The 23,218-nt window shown below is 36.3% G+C and overlaps 2 protein-coding genes across 4 annotated transcripts in view; one reads left to right on the plus strand and one right to left on the minus strand.

Annotated features, from left to right (window-relative positions):
• The window catches only part of LOC121430627 (probable ATP-dependent RNA helicase DDX60), a 111,898-nt gene extending 110,410 nt beyond the window's left edge, over positions 1-1,488 (minus strand). The window contains exon 1 of the mRNA XM_041627942.1: positions 1,306-1,488. The gene's annotated coding sequence lies outside the window, so the exon portion shown is untranslated. The remainder of the gene's footprint in view (positions 1-1,305) is intronic.
• A 13,480-nt stretch (positions 1,489-14,968) lies between these two features.
• Positions 14,969-23,218, plus strand: part of LOC121430669 (probable ATP-dependent RNA helicase DDX60) — a 113,627-nt gene continuing 105,377 nt past the window's right edge. Inside the window, exon 1 of one of the 3 annotated variants that reach the window (XM_041628006.1) lies at positions 14,969-15,095. Coding sequence is in view for 1 of the 3 variants with exons in the window: in XM_041628005.1 (XP_041483939.1) it covers positions 16,904-16,924 (21 nt within the window). In the remaining 2 variants the exon portion in view is untranslated. Of the gene's footprint in view, positions 15,096-15,763; positions 16,031-16,682; positions 16,925-23,218 lie in introns of those variants that run through there. The other 2 variants (XM_041628007.1, XM_041628005.1) reach the window with 2 other exon arrangements.

Raw genomic sequence — 23,218 nt, forward strand, 5'->3', positions numbered from 1 at the left:
AGCTTTCATTATTTTGTTTGATTTACACAAATTGTTATATCAAAATTTTCAGCTCGCGCTGCGCGCTCGCATTGTTTTATTTGTGAGATATACTATCCTCTTGGAAATTCTTTCCAAAATTTGTCAAAATGCTCCTGTATCATGTCAGTATATCAAAAAATTAAGCTCGTGCTGCGCGCTTGCATTTGATTGTTGGCACACAAGCTTTTTCTTTAATTATAAATAAAAAACGAGCTTAGACCGTCCAGTTTTCAGGTCGGAATATCACTCTCATTATTCAATTGGCGATACTTGTATCCTCTTCATTAATCACTAAAAACAGTCCTAATTGAGTTCCTTAATTATCACGTTACTGTAATAAAATTTCGGCACGTGCTCGCATTGTTTAGTTTAGATTTTTAGATTTTAGATTTTATTCATTTTCCGTTCACAAAGCACAACAAAATCAAACAATACATAGTCAAATTTAAAGTTGGATAGAATTATGGCGGCTAATCGAGAAAAATGTTGCTGAAAATATTTTTCGTCCCCCCCCCCCTATTGGCGAAAGCTGGATCCGCCCCTGTACATGTAGGGCCTAATTGTGCAAACAAACAATCTTGGAAGAGGAAAAGAATGGGATAATACCACAGAGTAATTTTGGAAATATGAAACTTCAACTGAATGCAGCTGTTGCATAAAAATGCAAAACATCACACTATATGAAAATATTTGATTCGTGATTACCAGATAATCAGAAAATACAAAAGCTGAAGATATACCTCATGACATAAAATTTAAGTTTTGTTGAGAAGTCAAATTCTATATTTTCATGATTACTTTTAATAACAAGCTATATGAGGGAGGCATAAGTGCTGTTATTACTTGTGAGAAAATCGTTATGTACCGGGCCTGAACACTTCCAAGAGCAATATTTTGAAGTTCCATTTTGCAAGCAAAGCTTGAAGAAATATATGCTGCCAAAAGAAGGGTTCCAAATCATTGTAGGCAACAAAATGGTCAAACTGTTGTAGGTTACGATGAAGTATTGAAGCATTCCGAAGAGAGCCTTTATACAGGCAATAATATAAACTAAGTAGGCTCTACAAGATCCTAAAAGCCTCTTTGAAATGTACTTTAAGGATTTCTGGAATAGGAATATATCAATAAATAAAAAATAATAAAGAAGACTTTTGAGGGCAAATTCTCTCGGCACTCATTTAATGTTAGCCCTTCTTTAAAACTACAACATCAGCATTAAAAAAACAATACAAATCCACTACGCACACACTCACAATAATGAGGAAAATAAATGGAAAATCTTACCTGTTCAACAAATTTACTTTCAAAATGTCAATGAATTCTATGAAGGTTTCTAGGATTCAGAAATCTGAACTGTACATCGGAATTTTGAACTTGGATTGAATTCGTACAGGTGCCTTAATTCCAGCTTCTTTGCTGGTGCTTTGCTTATAATGTAGTAACAACCTCAAATATGAGCCCTGCAGCACGTAAACGATGTGTGTGATGCATATAGCTACAACAATTAAGTCACGCCTACTTTTTGGGGAATTCCACTTAAAATGATCAGAAACATAGTATAGCCATATACCAATCAGAACGATTCTTCCCCAAGTCATAACTTGATCACGGGAGGTGGGATAGGGGCACTAGCGTAGACTGTCCCCTGACGAGTCACAACAAATGCAGGGGACGTACCCCTGCCCCCCCCCCGACGAGTCACAAGTGCTCCAGAGGACATGACCCCCCCCCCCTTGAGAAGCAATCTGTAATGTAAAATTGCAATGGGGGGGGGGGGGAATCCTAGGTACGCCGTTGGATAGGGGTAAATTGATGTAGGATAGGCAAATTTCGTGCTATAAATTATAGCAACGACCACCTCTGGCGAATATTTTATTCTGATGACATGTTTAAGTTGAATAGTTTTGACCATACCTACCCAACCCGTATATCCGGAAAGTTTCATCTCACAAACCCCAGACTACCTCTAAATCTATTCGACATCATGGTCCAGACATTTGGAATTATAACTTGCTAAAAAAATTAAATCTTGTTCCACCTACTCCTTTCAAGCCACTCCTAAAAGAAATGTCATTCAATCCTATTCTGCCCATACTCCAAACATAGCTATATAAATATCTACATTCGTCAATTAATTTTTATTTATTTATTTTGATCTATTCTGCTATCTACAGCACCCGCACCTGCATATGCATTGCACCCACTTGATCAGTAAAGTATTGAATTTGGTCAAGAATCTCGTTAAGAGGCCGCCATTAATTTCAAGCTTAACCGCTCACGATGGCGGTCTCCAGCTGTGTTCATATCAAATATTATTAGTAGTATTATCATTAATAAGTTAGGATTATGCTGACATAATTATTTTATATATTCATTATGTATTATGACTATATTGTTTATTTTATTGATTATTTTGTATGTTGCACATAATCATATATCACATTGATATTGTATTATTTGAATACAGAAATCAAACAAACAATGTTTGCCATCTTCCGTTGTGCACGATAATTCGAAATGGCACAATGTGCACGAGTACAAAGTATTATTGGGATAAATTCGTTACATTTTTTGTAATTCCGGTGCACTATGCCCGAGCTTAGATTTGAAATGACACAAAGCACGAGTGCAGTGTTGCGCAATATTCTTTTCTGCATTAGTCACCGAGATTAGTCATTACCGGCTTATTAAAGGACAAGTCCACCCCAACAAAAAGTTTATTGAATAAAAAGCGAAAAATCCAGCGAGCATAACACTGAAAATTTCAACAAAATCTGATATGAAATACGACAGTTATGACATTTTAAAGTTATTAAAGTTAAATGCACATTTTTATAGTAATGCAAATAAAGAGACTAATGACGTCATCAACTCATTATTTCTTTTGTATTTTATTATTACGATTCATTTTTTCTCCTCATTGTCAAGTGAAACAGCATCAACACGTGCATTGGCATTGTTTAAAGTGGTTCAGTCAAGTTCGTCTTTATTGTCAACTCTGTAAAAATGTAATATTGTATAATTCAAACACTAAAAACCAAGAGAAATAGTGAGTGAGGGACTTCAACGACTGTCTTATTTGCCTAGTACTATTGACTTGTGCATATCGCTGTTTTGTAAAAAAAAAAAGCGAAACTCTAAAAATGTCATAACTTTTTTTTTTTATTATTTATTTTTTTACATACATCCGATTTGGATGAATTGTCAGCGGCGTTATGCTAGTTTGATCAATTCATTCAAATCAACATTTTGTTTTTCTGGGGTAGACTTAATTGCCCTTTAAAGTGATTGGTTAACATCGGTTTGACTTTTTTCTGTGATATGTTACAAAAATGAAGCCCAGAAAAAATTGCGTTTGAAAATAATTATTTAGTGCTTCAAAAATTGAAATATAAAGTGACCGGAAATACCATCTTAATTTCATCCCATACACTAATGTGTACTATTTAGGCGTCTACAAGACGGATGTAAAATAAGAAAGTTATGACATTTTAAGGTTTCGCTTCATTTCACAAAAAAGTTATATGAACGAGCCAGTTACATCCAAATGAGAGAGTCGATGATGTCACTCACTCACTATTTCTTTTGTTTTTTATTGTTTGAAATATGAAATATTTTAATTTTCTCGTCATTGTCATGTGAAATGAAGTTTCTTTCCTCCCTAAACACGTGGAATTCCATTATTTTAACATTTTGTGCTTCAGGCAAGGAGGTCCTAATCATCAAATTCGTAAAAATTGAAATATTGTATAATTCAAACAATAAAAAACAAAAGAAATAGTGAGTAACATCATCGACTCTCTCATTTGGATGTAACTGGCTCATTCATATAACTATTTTGTTGAAAATAAGCGAAACTTTGAAATGTCAAAACTTTCTTATTTACATCTGATTTTGATGAAATTTTCAGCATTGTGCTTGTCTGATTTTTCTCTATTGATTCAAATCAACATTTTTCTGAGGTGGACTTGACCTTTAACTATTGGCATCTTCCGCTGTGCACGATTTACCGTATTCGCAATGATAGGCCTAGTGAAGCTATTACAAGACAATGTTGCGCAATATTCTATTCTGCATTAGTTTGGTTTACCGGTTTATAAACCACCCACACCCATATGAATATTGCTAGAACATAATTGCGCAAAAATTATCTCGTGCTTTGTTTGAGGTTTGAAGTTTTATTATTATTTTTTTTCTATCGAACTCTTTTCGGAGTATGAAAAGTTAAAAACTGTGATTATACCTAGATAGATGCACAACAGACAAGGGCATTTTCACACGTGAAACTTGATTCATCACTGTATTGATGTTTAGAATCATCGGACCTTTCACATGCTCACTTGAAAACTATACATTTTCACGAATTTAATTTATTACTAAATATCACTGTCAGGCAGTGGCGTACCTTGGGTCATGGAATTGGGGGGCACCAGCAAAAATTTTGAGTCACTAGTGAGCGCGCGAAGCGCGCCCAGTTGCCAGGTATACTGACCTAATAGAGTCATTTTAAGGACTATGTTTTTGGAATCCATTAAGAGTACATCTCACCATAGTCATCTAATGCGAGTGCCAATAAGCGCTTGCTGATTTTGTTAGAATTACATCTAAACATGCACATAATGCACTTTTAATCATGATTAACACACCCATCTCACTAATAAAATCTTGCGAGCGCGAAGCGCGAGCTGAAATTCAGACCCGAAGAGGGGCACTGTTTGTAGGAATTCACGAAGACCATACGTAGTTCACTTACCATATGATGCGAGCGCGAAGCGCGAGCTGAAAATTTTTGATATTCAGGTCAGAAAAGGGACATTTTAAGGACTGATTCTAGGAATTCATGGAGAGCAGACATATTTCACCAATCCACTACTGCGAAAAAATGTTTTATTTTAAGACCTTTAAATGGGGCAATCACTTTAAGTAGTCATGAAAAAGAAGCATACTATTGTACATAAACCAATAATAACTCGAAGTGCGAGGAAATATATTTGGCAGTATGGTGTATATTGACTTGAAAACGGGAGGATTTAGTATAACAGGGTTATATATCTCGTTAAACAGACAATGCGAGCACGAGGAACAATGAAGACATATAGGCCCTGAGCAAATTATGTTTCGTAAAGTTATAAAAAAATGTTTCTTATGTAATATAACATAACATAATTACGATATATGTATAAAATTATAATGAATAATAATATATTTTTTCCCACTACGTTTATCTTCCTTTCTCCCTCTTTTTCTCCTTTTCCCCGTTTTTTTTGGTCAGCCGATGGGGGGGGGGGGGCACGTGCCCCCCCCATGCCCCTCGTAGTTACGCCACTGCTGCCAGGTACAATTACATTGAATAGTACATAAACAATATACATTTGGTAATTGGAACTAACATAAATAGCAAGATGCTAATCGAGGTTATAGCCACAAATAATATCATCAGTTAAAACAATAAATTTAACTAAAACTGTCGAAATCCTAAGCGAAGGTGATACGTGTCCTTGGTGACTTGGCAATCAAAGCACTCCATCAATACAACGATGATGAGTGCATAGTTATGCTAATTCGTGAAATAAAACTTTTGCTCAAACAATATCATACTGCCTTAAAACTGCTGATATTTTATTCACAGGCTCTTTGTAGGATCCCCAGTACCTGAAAAAAAAATGGTATCGCATTTTTTTTCTTATGTATTTTATTGTTTTTTATTTATGTTTCTTGTTTTTCTATCTCAGGCTTTGTTTTTTATTGTTTTTTCAATGGGAATCGTTGCAGACAAAATTAATTAAATTTAATCAGTAAAAGTATATATATGATACATTTATGGATTTTGGCTAATTACACAATCTATTTGCATTGGATTTGTACATGAATTCACGTTTTTTTTAGCAGTTTTGGGTCTGACATAGGCCTACATGAAATGCTGCGTAATTTCGTAATCGCATACCCGGGCATCGCAAATTAGGTCTCAAATGTTGCGGGAGATTTGAAAGCGAGTCAGCGAGCGCCGAGCGGCATGCACGGTCAAAAAATTTCGCGCGGCGGATTTATTAGGAAAAATGTAGAGGAAGGGGGGGGGGGGTTGAACGAATCAGCCCCCATCATACAGTACCATGGTATTACCATAGCAGGGGCGTCGATCCATTTTTCAGATGGGGGGGGGGGGCAAAATCATGAATCAATTTTCCAAAGGCGCTCGATCACACCCACACACATATGCCTATATATATGTGTACATATATATATGTATATATACACACACACAGACATATATATATATATATATATATATATACATATATATCTCATCAGCAGATTAATGCGAGCGCGAAGCGCGAGCTGAAAATTTTGATATTTCGATCTGGAAAAAAAAGTTAATGGACGTTTTTAATAAAGAACAAGATATATATATCCAACAAATGATTATTGCAAATCGAAGTGGGAGTTCTTTTGAGGTTTCACCTATTTAATCATGGAAAGTATGGGTTTTTGTTACAAAAAAGCGCGAGCTGAAATTTTTTTATATTCCAATCTGAAAAGTGAACATTTTGAGCACGATTTTAGACGAAGAACGAGTTGTGTATCTCAATCTCGCTTGCTGATTTCTTTGTAACATTACAATCTTATTTTATTTTTAGCACATGCGGAATTATTAGGGGGGCAAAATGATATGTTTGCCCCCCCCCCAATATTTTCATTGGTGGGGCGATCGCCCCCCCCTGCCCCCATAATTGACGCCTCTGTACCATAGTATTACCCTAGTATCCATGGTGTTGATTAGTACTGGTCAGTCAGCTTCTTTTATCCAAGTGATATTCATGACTGAGAGGGTGTTTGCATTGTTAATGAGCTTGGTGCGGACCAAAAGACCTCTTTTTATTGATTGATTGATTTTATTTTTATTTCTGCATTCACATCAATATCAGAATTACAAAATACATATATATACAATATTTACAAAGGTTATAACAAAATAATAACAGTCGCATAGTACAAATATTGTAAATAAATATTAACAAAAAAAGATGTGTCATATATTTTTTTCAAAACAAGATTATAAATGAATGCAGGAGACCGCCATCGTGAGCGATTAGGCTTGATGATGATGGAGGCCTCATAAAAGGTACGTAATAGTTCTTCATTGATCAAGTGGGTGCTGTGCAGGTGCGGCAAAGAGCAGTTGAAATATTACGTTTAAGAGGGGGCTGGGTAAGATGTATTAATGAAACGTTTAATATTAGCTTTCAAGGAGTAGATTGTTGAACATGATTTGATTTTGTCTGGAAGATTGTTCCAAATATCGGGACCGTAATGTCGAATGGATTTGTGGGTTATTAATAATTTTGGGTTAGTGAGGTGGAGGTTTCCAGATATGCGGGTTGGGTAGGAATGGACAGACCTGTTGAATCTAAACATATTATTAAAAGACTGGGGAAGTTGATTGTTAAAATACTTAAACATAAATATAGCAATTTGAATCTTATTAATATCAAAGATTTTTAATGTTTTGAGTTTGTGAAACAATGGGTCAGTATGAGCCAAGTAATGTGAGCCTGTACACATACGAATAGCTCTTAAATATAGAGTTTAGTTTAGAAGAGCCACAGTTTGCCCAAACGATATTGCAGTATGATATATATGGAAGAACTAACGAATTTTATAATAAAAATAAAGTTTCATGAGGAAGAAGGAATTTTAACTTTGAAATGATTCCAATACTTTTTGAAACGCACATTGTAACATGGTGTATGTGTTGGTTCCAAGACAGAAATTCATCCATAATTACCGTCACCCAAAAATTTTGAATTGGTTTTCTGTTCTAAAGGCGTACCGTCAATGTTAATGTAAATCGGTGTGTTGATATTATGAGATTGATGTCTGAAATACATAAAATGTGTCTTTTTTGTATTTAAAGAAAGTTTGTTGGCCTTAAACCAGTTAGACACCTTGTACATTTCACGATTTACTACATTGTTTAATGAATTAAGGTCTTGATGAGAATAAAATATATTTGTATCGTCAGCAAATAAGACAAATGACAAAATATAGGAGGTTTTTATAATATCATTAATATAGAGTAAAAATAAAAGAGGACCTAAAATCGAACCCTGGGGAACACCACATTGAACTAAAAGAGAATCAGAGTCATTATTACTAAAAGTGACATATTGCCTTCGATTACTCAGGTAATCTTTGAACCATAAGAGAGATTGGCCTCGTATTCCATAATGATTGAGTTTGGAGAGTAAAATATCGTGGTTAAGAGTATCAAATGCTTTACTTAAATCACAAAAAATACCAATTACGTGTTCTTTATTTGCTATGGCATTACTTATTTTGTCATAAATTTGAAGTAAAGCTGAGTCTGTTGAATAATTTTTCCTAAAACCATATTGATTCGAATTTAGAATATTGTGTTTGTTGATAAATTTGTAAAGTCTTGTGTATACTATTTTTTCTAGAATTTTTGATATTGTTGGAAGTAAAGAGATGGGACGGTAATTACTTCTTTCGTGAGGATTGTCTTTCTTAAAAATTGGATTGACTTTAGCTATCTTAAATAAATCTGGGGAAACGCCTGAGATAAGGAGTTATTAAATATGTGAGCCAAGGGGCTTGCAAGAGGGTGAATTATTTGCTTAAGTAAAAACATACTGATGCCATCAGACCCAGAAGATCTAGAATTGTGAAGGGTACGGGCAATGTTGACAATTTCAGAAGGGTTTGTTGGGTTTAGAAAAAGAGACTCCTGATTTGGATCTGACAGATAATCTGTAAAATGTGCATTGGGGGTATTTATTTTATTTGCTCCGATATTCGTAAAAAAAGAATTGAATGAGTTTGCATAAAGACTGGGATGAAGTATTTTAGATCCATTAAGAGTAATGTTATTATTAGGTGGGGATGGGTTTTTGTACCCAAGACTTCTTTAATGATTTTCCAAGTTATATTTGTATTTCCACTGGCATTGTTTATTTTGTTAGTATAGTGCAATTTTCGGGATATTCGAATCAATTTAGTTAGTTTATTACGATATATTTTATATGATTTTAAGGAATTATCAGTTGGATTGCGCAAATGGGACTTATAGAGTCGATTGCGTGTCTGTATCGACTTCAGTAGACCTTTTGTTTTCCAAGGATTTTGGGGTTTATTACGTTGGGTTTTAGCTTTACCTAAAGGGATATTTTTTCATAATAATGTTTTAATTCATTGTTAAAGTGATTGTAAGCAATATTGGGAATTACTTCATCGTAAACGTCTTCCCAATCTTCTCAAAATAAATCTCGCTTTAATAGTTCTATATTTTGTTTAGATTCTTTACGATAAAAATATTCTTATTTTGGATTTTGGGTAAGATAGTTTACATTTACAAGTTAAAAATATAGGTAGGTGGTCCGAAACTTCAGTACAGAGGATCCCTCCGATAGCTTTGCTATTATGGACGTTTGAAAAAATGTTATCAATCTGAGTTGATGAATTTAAATTAATTCTGGTGGGTTTATTAATGATAGAAAGGAAGCCAAATGAGTACATCAATTTCATGAAATTAGTTGCATTATTATTATCGGTTGAGGGCAAGAAGTTAATATTAAAATCACCGAGTAGAAAAATATTTTTGTTTTCATCCCCTATTTTATAAAGAAATTGTTCTAATTCATCATGAAAGAGGTCTGTATTTGAATTAGGGGGTCTATAAACCAATCCTATTATAATGTTTTTGGAACTAGTATTTTCGATCTCTATGAACAAAGACTCTGCATGAGATAATTTTGCATCAGTAGGCCTACGAACTGTGAATTTAAGATTATGTGAAATATAAAAGGCAACACCACCACCTCTTCTTTCTTTACGGTCTGTCCTTATTAAATTATAATTAGGTAGATTAAAAATATCTGGGGAATTTTCATGTAACCATGTTTCGGTTTAGCCAATTACGGAAAAGGGAAAGTTGTTTATTAATGAGTGTAAGAGGTTAACTAAATATTCAAAGTTCTTATTTATACTTCGTATGTTTGCATGAAAAAGTGAAATATTGTCTGAAGTATTATCAAATTTGTTTTTAAATTCTTGCGGAGTGTAATATTTGCTATCTTGTGAATTCTCAATAATAATGTCCGGGGTAAAGGTATGTGACTCAGACGGGGGGGGGGGGGCGTGAAAATGTAAAGTACCGGAGGTTTGGAGAGAGGTCAACTGCAAGTGTGCAAGTGGTGCAGGTGATTGTGTGTGTGCGTGAAGGTGTGTTCATGTTCGAAAGTGGTGCTCGTGTATCAGCAATTGGAACATAATATACAAGTACAAAATGAATAAGACCCATCTTGGTCAATGATGAATAGGCAGAAGAGCAAAGCCCGACCACCAAAAAAATACAACAAAACAATTTCAGCAGCAATACTTAGAATTTACAAAGGGGGAATCGAGACAAGACATAATTAACAAACAGAGCCTAAATTCAGCTGTATCGAACATTTGATTATTTACAGTGGTTTCTATCAGTAAAAAAACACTGTTTTGAAAGGATATGAATTGGTATGCTTGAGAGATGAATATCAAGAAAAATTAAAAGAAAGAAGGGGAAAAGGCAAACATGATGCCAGATCCATTAACCAGAAACGATTAGGTTTCTCACATCTTAGAAAAACAAAATACTGCTAAGACAGTCATAAAACAAACATATAAAAGTTTGTTTAAGTTTGCACTGTAGCAAATGTTGTAGTACAAAAAACAAACAAACAAACAATTGATTTAAAGAATGATAAGCACTGTCAAAGAGACTGGTGGGGACTACAAGGTCAGTGGCTACACGAACCCGCCAACTTTTGTTTACTAGAAAGTTTCATTGAGGAGTGGGAAGTGATCAGTGGTGCATTACCATGTTTTAGTGATTGAAACCTGGGGATGTGATCAAGCAAATTGATTACATGAAATGAAGGTACAGTACAAACTTTCAGCATATCTTCACCAGCTGCAGATCGTTTACAAGTCAAATAATGAATTTGGGTATCCAGCTTTGAGACAATGCTCAATTGGATAGAGACATTAAGCGTTTGGTACATGAGGGTTGGTGTAAATATTATATAGGGATGAATTCGAGGAGTGGCGGGAAAAAAATACTATGGAAAAATGTTAAGTACGTGACTAAAGATAATGGTACAATTATAGTTGAAAGGACATATAATGCACAGTTTATACACTTCTATCAGCGTAATGAACATACATAAACGAATAGATTTTCCCCTTCTCTCTCCCTTTCTTTTAATCAAAGGATAAGAGCAATTGAATTAACAAATTTTCGTCTAATAACAATATAAACAATAAAAGGTTGTTTTATGAATACCGTTGAAGAATGTAATTACAGTACAAGTACAAAAAAGTTCACTTGCGGTATTCTGGTTGTTGCTAGCTGTAGATAAACTTCATTACGTAATGATTTGTAAAGGGACAGAGAACAGAACAAAAAAATGATTAGGCAAAGGTCAATGAGGTTTGCCCATGGTCAGTCGTCATGTTCTTACATGCTCACGTATCGACCAATAATAATCATGGACAATTTGGTAGGCGGGAATGATCGGTGGTGCATGATAATCACGCCTACGTGACACCTGTGGATGTAATAATTCAAGGTGATTGCATGCATTGAGGTTTAAATAATAGAGAACAACCTTTCATGAAATAAAATATGCTAATCGTATCTTTTCTGACAGACAGTTTAAAAGTCCAAGAATGAATTTCGTCATCCAGTTTGGGACAAAGCTTAATTGGATAGAGAAAGATAAAGCGATTGATACACAAAAGGTGGGCCGTATGTTGGGATGAACTCGAGAAGTGGCGGGAAAAATACTATATGAGGGAATGTTAAGTACGAGACTAATTGTTCTCTATTATTTAAACCTCAATGCATGCAATCACCTTGAATTATTACATCCACAGGTTTCACGAAGGCGTGATTATCATGCACCACCGATCATTCCCCGCCTACCAAATGGCCAGCATAGCACTGGCCAGCCAGGGGGAGGTGTACAGCACTCAAATGGCCGAAACACCTGTGATCCCTGGTGTGCTGCTGATGACCCGTTGACATCTGCAGAATTTAAGATCTTTCTGTATTTTCTACTATCAACACACTGGCAATGATACATGAAAGGGTGAAATGTTTCTCTTCTCTTTCCCTTTTTTTGAAAGTATTTTCCTTATAATAGGAAAAAACACAATAAAGGTTGTTTTATGAATAAAACATGCAACGTTGAAGAATGTAATTACAGTGCAAGTACAAAAGAAGTTTGTTTCTGTTATACATATTGTCACTAGACTTTGCAGTATGCAATACGTAATGAATTTTGTCATTGTAAACGGAAAGAGAAGAGAAATAAAAAGATAAGGCAAGGTCTATTCAGTTAGCCCAGGGCCATATTCTTATACATGTTCGTATGTCAACCAAATCTTTTATATAAAGGAAAAAAAAAACCGTTTAAAATATTTTGACATGTCAATCGTAAACTAATTTGGAACAATGCTTAATTGGATTGAGAGATTAAGCGGTTGACATACAAGTCATGCAAGTTGTGTGCATATGAAGGGATGAAATTGGAGAAATGGTGGGAAAAATACTAAAAGAATGTTAAGTACGATAATGGTTCAATCATTGTAATTCAATAGACATACAGTTGTATAAGCGTAGTCAACATACCATTGCTGCTCTAAATACATTGATCAAATCTCTCTTACAGGTCATACAGGTCATGTGTTTGGATTTTTAAAAGGATTTTGTAAGATAGGGAAAAATATTGATCTAAAACATGAAACAATTTTTTTTTCCAATATTCACCATATGATATGTTGTTACCATGGCAACATGATTTCTGACAGACACACATATGTGTCTTGGACATCTTCACCTCAAGTCAAGACCAATGTGTGTCAAATTTCATGAGAATCGGATGAAAACAGAGGAAGTAGTTTACCCCAAGACCAAAATATATACATACACACCAACATTCAACCCCCTCCGCCGTCACCCTTCGGCTTGTTTAGCATCTGCATTTCAGATATTTCGGTGCATTGAAATGTGAGGACAAACCGAACATCTGTTCAAAAGTGGTCTGAATTTAAGAACTAAACCAATGCAAAATAAAGCATTGCTATTGAGTTTTGCATTAGCGCTAGTCTATATATCAGACCAATCTAAACTCATAAATTCTGACATTTTCACCCATTTTTTTCACTGTTCCTGCAGCCTGTTTTTTGGAGCATATCCCATTGTTAATTCTTACACATAAACAAAGGCCTGGAGAAAAAAAATCATGCCTTGACCACCGTGTCCACAAAATTTCGCTACCCGGGGGGGAGGGGGGGGGGCACTTCCTTTCACGAGTGGATACCATGCGCGACCATGGGGTCTCGAAAAGCACCCTAAATATGTAATTTCCATCTTCTGAAAACGCACCCCTTAAGGGCGTGTGAAACCCTCCCCTTACGAGTATTGGAAACAAACCGATACTCTTGGCAAATTATATTCCCTGAAATGAACCCCTAAACAAAAACAGGAATGTTTTATTGTTACGGGTCCTTCGGTCGTCGCGGCTTTACCTTATTTGGTTTAGTACGACCCCACCTTCTACACCTTTGTTTGTTTGTTTTATTTCCGTGATCAAAATAAAAAAATATACAATATACAGGAGAGATACATACAATAATAACGGAGGATCACCCAATCCAGCTGTATTTGCAAAAACACCTCGCGCAAAGAGGCAAAAAGGACATCCTTTACAAAACATTTTATCCCCGGGGGGGGGGGGGCACTTACAATGACGAGTGCATACCATGCGCGACCCTCAAAAACACGTAAAAAGGATTTTTCACGATAGGGCTCGTTACGTCCCGGAGGGGCCACTTACATTGACGAGTGGATACCATGCGCGACCAAAAAAACACGTAAAAAGGATGTCTTTTTCACGATAGGGCACGTTACGTACGTAACGTGATAAGGGTGTCAAAAACACAAAAATAATGAAAAAAGGGTATCTATTTCGCTAGGAAAATTACGTGTTTAGGGTCGAATTTGCGGGGATGATAAAACAAAATTAAAATGTTTTATAGAGGATGTCCTTTTTGCCCTAACACATCGTGTTTAGAGTCCGATTTGCGCGAGGTGTAGAAGGTGGGGTCGTTCTAAGCCAAATAAGGTAAAGCCGACGACCGAAGGACCCGTAACAATAAAACATTCCCGTACTTGTTTAGGGGTTCATTTCAAGGAATATTTGCCAAGAGTATCGTTTTGTTTCCAATACTTGTTTAGGGTAGGGTTTCACACGCCAATACTTGTTAAGGGGTGCATTTTCAGAACATGGAAATTACGTGTTTAGGGTGCTTTTCGAGACCCCATGGTCGCGCATGGTATCCACTCGTGAATGGAAGTGGCCCCCCGGGCGTTACGTACGTAACATGATAAGGGTGTCAAAAGCTACGTGTTAGGGTCGAATTTGAGAGGATGATAAAACAAAATTAAAATGTTTTACAAAGGATGTCCTTTTGCCCCAGTTGACACTTCGTGTTTAGAGTCCGATTTGCGCGAGATGTAGGTGGGGTCGTACTAAACCAAATAAGGTAAAGCCGATAACCGAAGGACCCGTAACAATAAAACATTCCTGTACTTGTTTAGGGGTTCATTTCAGGGAATATTTGCCAAGAGTATCGTACAGTTTCCAATATAATACTTGTTAAGGGTAAGGGTAACGTGCCCTATCGTGAAAAAGACATCATTTTTACGTGTTTTTTTGGTCGCGCATAGTATCCACCCGTCAATGTAAGTAGCCCCTCCCTCCGGGTTTCGCTTAGCTAACAGACTAGCTATGCGGGGATTCCCCACTGGAGCTGCGTGGGATTCCCCGGCCGCGCTCGCGGAGGCGTCGATCGTATGATCTTAGACCGTAAACAAATAATTGCGTGTCCACTGTACTGCAGCTGCCAAGCCTGTCCACACATTTATTCGGCACTTCAAGGCAACCAACTGAATTGAAATAAGCTCAAGCGAAGTGCTCCTTTTAAGTGTCAGTTCCAGGCCGCAGATTATTAAAGTAAGATTAACCGGTATTGGTTCGAAAGTTTACCTTGTTTATTTAAGTTGAAATATAAATGTTGAGGCTAAGTTAAATTAATCGTGAAATAGTCGCCTATCGATCTTCTAAATAATGTCAACTCTTGTGTGTCAGTGTGACGTTGGTGTGGGAGAGAAAAGTCACGACACCAGTGCAGTGCTGACATAATAAACGGCAGTGAATGGACTGCTGACTACTCCGTTTGAAATGTGTTTGATTACTGATATTCTTCTACTTCTACGACAATACTCAGCAGGATCCAAAGTCAGGATGTATGGTAGACCAAAAGCTTCAGTCTCTGTATTTTGGTTGTTCCGCTGAACTGCGTTGGCTCACTCATGGGGATTATTGTAAAATGTCAGAAATTGTTGAATAAATCCCCAGAAACATGGAAACGACGGTTAATATTCCTGTCTAGATGTATGGTAGTGTGCAAAGACGTATGTGTGTGTATTTTAGTTTTGTCAGACGTGTATCAATCAGGTATGATTATTTACGTCTGGGACCGACCTTTAACGTCACCATCCGAAAGACGTGACCAGGGCTCGAACCTCGAACCTCTGCATCAATTTTGTAACTTCCCCACAGCTTGGATTACAGGCGCACGCCACAACGCCCAGTTATAATATATAAGGTCTTTGCACACTACCATACATCTAGACCTTAATTCGCGCATTACCTAATATCTCAATTATCTTATTAATATTTTGAAAAACTGATGTCACCAACACAACAGGAAGAGCAACTTCAAATTACTCTAAATGGTAATTTCCTTGAAGGAAAGGTCTCTCTTTGTGAAAATATTGGCAAAACATTGGCAAGTTTTGTTAACTTTTGCGTCCGCTCCGAGAAAATCTTATCATCTCGACAAGCATCAAGAAATTGCCAGTTTGCAAGCAGAGGTCTCCAAATAAGTAAGTAAAATGTGATACCAACCAAATTTAGGGCATTGAATCCTCCATCTGATATAATTATCTTACCTTTGTGTGCTTGATTTCTTTTCTAAAGCCTTGCAAAATGATCGTGCGGAAATTTAGGTCACACTTTTTTATTTTTCAGCCAAGCACGCACTAGTCGATCGTCGTGGAATTTTGAGATCGTAATACAAGTGATTAATTTTTTGTGAGCCGTGAGAAATTTTTGATTGAAAATCAAATTCATGATAATTTTTAAAATGTAGGCTATATTGAGAACTGTCATTGTCAATGTAAAAAGATTGAACATGTTGAAAGAGAAAATGAATTGAATTGAATTAGTGCTAAGGAAAAATCTTGGGTGCTCATCTGCAGTGCATACTTGTTGGTGCTTATAAAACATTGCTGTTTGTGCTGGTAAAAATCTAGTTCCTTGGTTTAGATGTTGGTTGGAAGCGCCCCCCTGAAGGCCTTCAATGAAGGGGCATCAAGGATGGTTTTGGGAAGCGCATTCCACGAAGTCACTATCCAGGGAAAATAGGAGAAATAAATGTATAGTCCTTAAATTATCCCTTTTCAGATTAGAATATCAAATACTGGCTTCAAAGTCAGTGCTCGCATTATGATTATTTGAATGTTTGAAATTAATATGTATCGTCTTCAACTGAAGTACAAACAAAAAGATCCCTTTTCGATCATGCCAGTTTATTAAAAAAAAAATTGAGCTTGGGCTTAGCCTCAGGTCCCAGATATATAGTCACATTCACATCTTGTTCATGATCACAATCCAGTACGACAATACACCAGACAGTGGCCTGTAGGCTGTACTGTTTCCAGAAGAAGAAGACAATCATTGTTTGTGCAGCTTGCAGAATGTTTAATTTTTGGGACAAGGTACCGTATATGAAATCTCTATAATAAGTTTGTGCTTCGTGCTTGCATTATTTTATTAGGGCCTAGGACTTATCATGAGGCATCAGTCAAGGGTTCATTACATGCCGCTGCCATTCACGGCAAAAATCAAGGCACGATGCATGCAACTCTCTCTAGAGCCTAGAGCTGATCCTTTGACCTCTGAAGAGATTCCTCTATAGAGTCCAGATAAAACACTTGTAATATGTGATTGCACGAAATTACGATCTAGTTAAATCTGAATAAAATTGTTCCATTTCACTAACCGATCAAGAAAAATCTCTGTGATGACTTCGTTTAGCACCCTGTTCTGGGGGGGTCAGTTATTGCTGTACACACACGTGACCCCAAAAACATGTTTAAAGGGGTGCTTTTTTTTAGTTTTGGCTGCGGGCTGCGCGTGCACTCGTTAAGGGTATCGAAAATACTGATTTTAAGGGTGGTTTTGAAAGACTGGTCTATGGTCAATCACAGGGTCAAACAAATAGGGTACCTTAATTATGTTTATTTTTCTAAGACTAGCCAGACGTGTTTATTAAAGGTACGTTTCCTGGGGCTTTTTCCCCCTCGTTTCTGAAAAGTGTTCAGGTTCTTCCTGATTGTGGTATTTTAACCCTAGAATAGATACAGCTGTACATGTAACTGCTGGGGGGGGGGGGGTGGGGGGTATGCAAAACCCATGAATATAGTTTTGTAAATATTGTTAGTAAGAAGTCAAAACTTGTTTAGGGGTCATATTCTGGCGATAACTTTTAGGATTTAAAATGCAAGTACATCATTCTATTAATTATTGTAACGCGAGACCCTATCAAAATAACCTTTTAAATAGTATGCTGCCACCACAACAGTTTAGAGAGTTATTGAGCTCTTAGCAAAACATAATTTAACACGTGTATTGACAGTCATGAAGAAACTTTTCTTCGATGAGAACTTTTAAAGAGCTAGTTAACTACCAATCAGATTATAGCCATCCCTAGATCCATAATATCTGAGTTCTATTACAAGGTCCGTGATTGGTCCATCTTCTCACATTGACCGCCAACTTTCAGCCTCTCCATTCTGCCAGAATTAACCACCGACCCTCCGAGGTTGAAGGAGCTCCGATGATCTGAAGAAAACTGTCTTTTCTCTCTTCACTTACATTTTAATCTGTCATACTCTAGCGTCCTGACCATCACAGCAGAACTCAACTTCCCGCTCGCATTATTTAAAAAATTTTTTTTTTTATTATTATTTGGGCTTATCGTGAGATACATTTATTGTGTATAAAATTAAAAGAATACAGCTAAGAAATAACAGGACTTCAAAGAAAGCAACAGAAATCAGCTTTGCAAGCGTCCTGAGCTGAACAAAGCTTCCGAAATTTAAGAATTCTTTTCCTGGATGGTATCAGCTTGGTCAGTGTCATGTTTCTTGAAAATCACTTGGCGGCACAGTCTTTTTCAGGTGCGGTACTAGTTGATGCTCAGAAAACAATGAAGATGGAGGCCAAGCTGTATTTGGCAATTAGGTTCCAATTCCAGCAGGATGAGGACATGAAGGGGATTTGAACAGGATAAGCAATGACCACAAACTTTACACCTGCAATATACATGTATGGTTACACTTCATAATTCAGAAGCAAGTAAATTGCCTATACCTCGATGTTCGTTATTCCCAAAATGTAAAAAGGGTTCGTCAATCCCAACATTTGTGGCATTATTCTTCGTCAATCCAAAAAAGAAATAAGGTTTGTTGTTCCGAAGGTTCATCAGTCTGAAAACGAAATAAGGTTTGTTAATCATTTCGTTTTCGGACTAATGAACCTTCGGAATTACGAACCTCACTTCGTTTTCGGACTAACGAACCTTCGGAATTACGGACCTCATTTAGTTTTCAGACTAACGAACCATCGGAATTACGAAACCTTCGGAAATACAAACCTTCGGAATATCCGAACCTTCGGGATAACGAAGCTTCAGAATTACGAATGTATGCGTAATATATATGTATATGCATTTAAAGTCCGACTTGAAATGGGGTAAAATTTTGAATCTGAATTTTCAGGCATTTCATGAAACGGTCTCACAAAATGTAATCAAAATCCCTGAGTCATGTGTATGATCGGGGAGGGGGAGGCTGGGCTAAGGCTTCCTAAAGCTACACTGTACACAGTCTAGGGTAGGGGTCCTAAACAAAGCTACACAGGTTCCAAAGCTAGCAACCACTCACTGCGCATGCAATTTCAATTGCAAACTTGGCTCTCTCTGTGTGGAAATGTTCATTACAGTGTGTTGAACAATTCCTATTCAATTCTTTATACAGAGGTTGCATTAAATCTCTAAATGCAAAAAAAATGCAATTGTTTGGAAGTTTTGAGTAAAATTCACTTTACTTCTGTATTTTGCTAGAATAATTATGAGCATGAATCTACATTGTATTTGAGAAATGGTGGCAAAGGAAACGCTATTTCTTTACATGATATCAATTGCATGGCTTTATAGCACCCCCTTTTCTACATTGAGCCTTGAAATCAAGATTTGTTCAGAATACACAGAGGGATTTTCATTTTGGTGAACTTTGTGATATTTTATTCTTTGTTTAATGAGTAAAACAATATGTTAAATAAAATTGCCATAGATTGTATAATTGCAAACAAAGAGCGTAGATTTACATTGTAGTTCTTTCATCATACAAATGATAAAAGCTATGACAATTGAAATATTTGAAGAGATTATCTTTTTAAAATTTTTTGGGAAGTACTTTAAAGATCATTATCGAGCAAAGAAAATATCTCAAAACGAAAATGAAAATCCTGTCGCATTCGCCAAATGCGTCTAGATTTTGCCACCAAAATTGAAAGGGATCTACAGTGTATAGCTATACGCTCTCGATTTACGTGTATGTTGCAAAGAAAGTAATTTTATTTTTTGTGCCTCAATATCTAACATTTGTTGATGATATTGTTGATACGTACATGTAGGATAGCAAACTCCAAACATGCAAAGAATTTGATTTTCTTTATTTTGTGATTTATTACAGCCTCTGTTTAAAATCTGAATTGGAATCCTTCGTTACACTGCAATCACAGTTCCATACACAGTGCAAATTTTGACATTGAAATCTGAGTGGTGCATAGCTTTAGGACCCCTTGTCATTTTAAAGTGAATGGTCGGACAGACATGCCGGGCACCATTTATTTATTCAGTCTGAAAATGACTGGCAAAGGGTCTTTCCCAAGAAAATGATATTGACATGTACATGTATCTTTCAAGATTTTATGAGATTTCTGGCACACTTGACATGACATGTACATTAAACGCAATCTTCTGCCTGGGGTGAACTTAAACCCCTGACCTTTGCTTCGACAGGCAGATGCTTTACCGACTGCGTGTTCCCTCAAAATTGATTTAACATGTCATCAATAACATGAAATCAATTGCTTTTCCATACATGAATTATGAATTTTGACTGCACACAGAATTCGCATTAATACAGGAAATCAATTTTTTTAACAAAGTTGGGTCCGACATGCACTTATGAAAGGTTGACTGATTGTAGAAATGTGTCTGAGTGTCGCAGATTTTGTCACAAAAAGCCCCCCCCCCTTCCCCCCTGGCTAGAAAGGTTGAAGAATGAATTGAACAATATAATTTAACAGTGTATTGGCAGTATGTATGTGCAGCAATTTATTTAAGATTGTTATGATGTTTGTACAATTGTGCAAATACGTTGACAACCGAATGATGAAGTAGGACGGGTTTCAATGTTCAGAGTCACAGATAATGCTTCTTTGGGATTCCCAAAAGCAAAGTTATCAAAATTGCTGCATTTTATCAACAAACAAACGGTCTTGACAAACAGCATCAGCTAGATACAGAGTACAGAAAGATAACATCTTTTGCCTTGGGTTTCCCCAAAACTCATATACCCTTTTTACACACGCTAAAATTTCCTTAACCCCGTACTATAGGTGGGGCTAAATTGCCATTTAGCCCCACCTATAGTACGGGGTTAAGCTTAGCCCACTTTCTTTTTACACAGCATTTTTGCAAAGTGGGCTAACCCCACCTTTAGTACGGGATTATTTGGCCCTGCAAAAAAGCAGGGTTATCCGAGCAATTGCGGTGCTAAAAGCGATAGTACAGGGCTAAGATCGCTAGTGTAAAACGAAAGTGGGCTTACCTTAACCCCTTACTATAGGTAGGGCTAAATTGCCATTTAGCCCCACCTATAGTACGGGGTTAAGGAAATTTGAGCGTGTGTAAAAAGTGTACGAGTGAAGTACTTGTACTACGAATGATCGACAAAAACCACTAGTCCGGGGTTAGCGAGTTTCGTGTGTAAAAAGCAAGCATTCCTTATCCGGGGTTAGCAATAACAATTTGGCATGTGTGAAAAGGAAAAAAATAGTACGGGGTTAAGGATAGTATGGGGTTAGCGATGGTCCGGGGTTAAGAAAATCCTGTGTAAAAAGGGTATTTGATGATGTAGAAGGATTGTGCTTTGTAATATTGCTTGACATTACTTTGAACTAAATAATGACTAAATTGCAAACAATTTTGCAGAGTTAAGTTTTTGAAATTGCTACCTTAACTTTAAAGGACAAGTCTACCCTGACAAAAGTTGATTTGAATAAAAATCCAACAAGCACAACACTGAAAATTTCATTGAAATTGGATGTAAAATACATGTAAGAGAGTTATGAATTCTTGAACTTTCGCTTTATTTAAAAAATAGTTACATGTATATGCACATCCTGGTGGGTATGCAAATGAGAAGACTGATGATATCATCCACTCACAATTCTTTTTTTATTTTATGATATTAGATATGAAATATGGCAAAGGTTGAAGAATTAATCGAACAATATAATTTAACACTACATTGGCAGTACATGTAGCGGTACATGTATGTGCAGCAATTTATTTAGTACAGATTGTTTTGATGTTTGTACAATTGTGCAAATATGTTGACAACCGAATGATGAAGTATAGGACGGGTTTCAATGTTCAGAGTCACAGATAATGCTTCTTTGGGATTCCCAAAAGCAAAGTTATCAAAATTGCTGCATTTTATCAACAAACAAACAGTCTCAACAAACAGCATCAGCTGGATACAGAGTAGGAAAGATAACACTATCTTTTGCTTTGGGTTTCCCCAAAAATCATTCATTGAATAGCATAGATGATGAAGAAGGATTGTGCTTTGTAATATTGCTTGAAATTACTTTGAACTAAATAATGACTAAATTGCATAAAATTTTGCAGAGTTTTTGAAATTGCCACCTTAACTTTAAAGGACAAGTATACCCTGACAAAAAGTTGATTTGAATAAAAAGAGAAAAATCCAACAAGCACAACACTGAAAATTTCATTGAAATCGGATGTAAAATAAGAAAGTTATGACATCTTGAATTTTTGCTTTATTAAAAAAATAATTATATGCACATCCTGGTGGGTATGCAAATGAGGAGACTGATGATATCATTCACTCACAATTTCTTTATATTTTATTACATAAAATATGAAATATTCGAATATTCTCCTCATTGAGAAGTGAAACTATGATTAATTCCTATCTGTATATATGGAATTTGCATTGTTTAATACTATGGTTTCAGTCAAGTTGGTTTTGTCAAATCTGTAAAAAATGAAATATTGTATTTTTATAATTCAACAAAAAAACAAAACTAGTGAGTGAGGGTTATCATCGTCTGTCTAATTTGCATGTCACTGAGTCATGCATACCACTGTTTTGTGAAAATAAGCGAAACTTTAAAATGTCATTTACCCGGTACTTTCTTAAAAATATTGTATCCCCCTGAACAGAGTTCGGAGGATACTATGGATTTGGCCTTATCGAACCGCCACCGCAGTCAGTGGTCACATGGTATTAAGGTCAAAGGTCATTTTCAGGTCAACGTTGAAGTTTACATGCAAGACTTTTTCTTCGCAACCATAAGTCACTTTTCAACCACACTTGGATGGTAGATGGGCTTGGGGGACGTGCATGCTAGGGTCATTGTCGCCAAGATAATTGTATTTATTTGTCAAATTTCTGTGTGAGCTCTATATATCACAATGACGGATGACGTAGTGGATTGGGGGATACATGTGCTCGGCTGCGCGACCCGCCGAGCATCTCTAGTTTTGAATCCCATTTTGATGAAATTTTCAGTGTTATGCTAGTTTGATTTTTCTATGTTCAGGGTCCCATAACACAAAGGTTAGCAATTGATCGTACGTTTTATTTTCACGATGGATTGTACATTGTAGTCAATGCCCAGAGTCAATG

Source organism: Lytechinus variegatus, chromosome 17, assembly GCF_018143015.1.
Source record: "Lytechinus variegatus isolate NC3 chromosome 17, Lvar_3.0, whole genome shotgun sequence".
NCBI classification, from domain to species: domain Eukaryota; kingdom Metazoa; phylum Echinodermata; class Echinoidea; order Temnopleuroida; family Toxopneustidae; genus Lytechinus; species Lytechinus variegatus.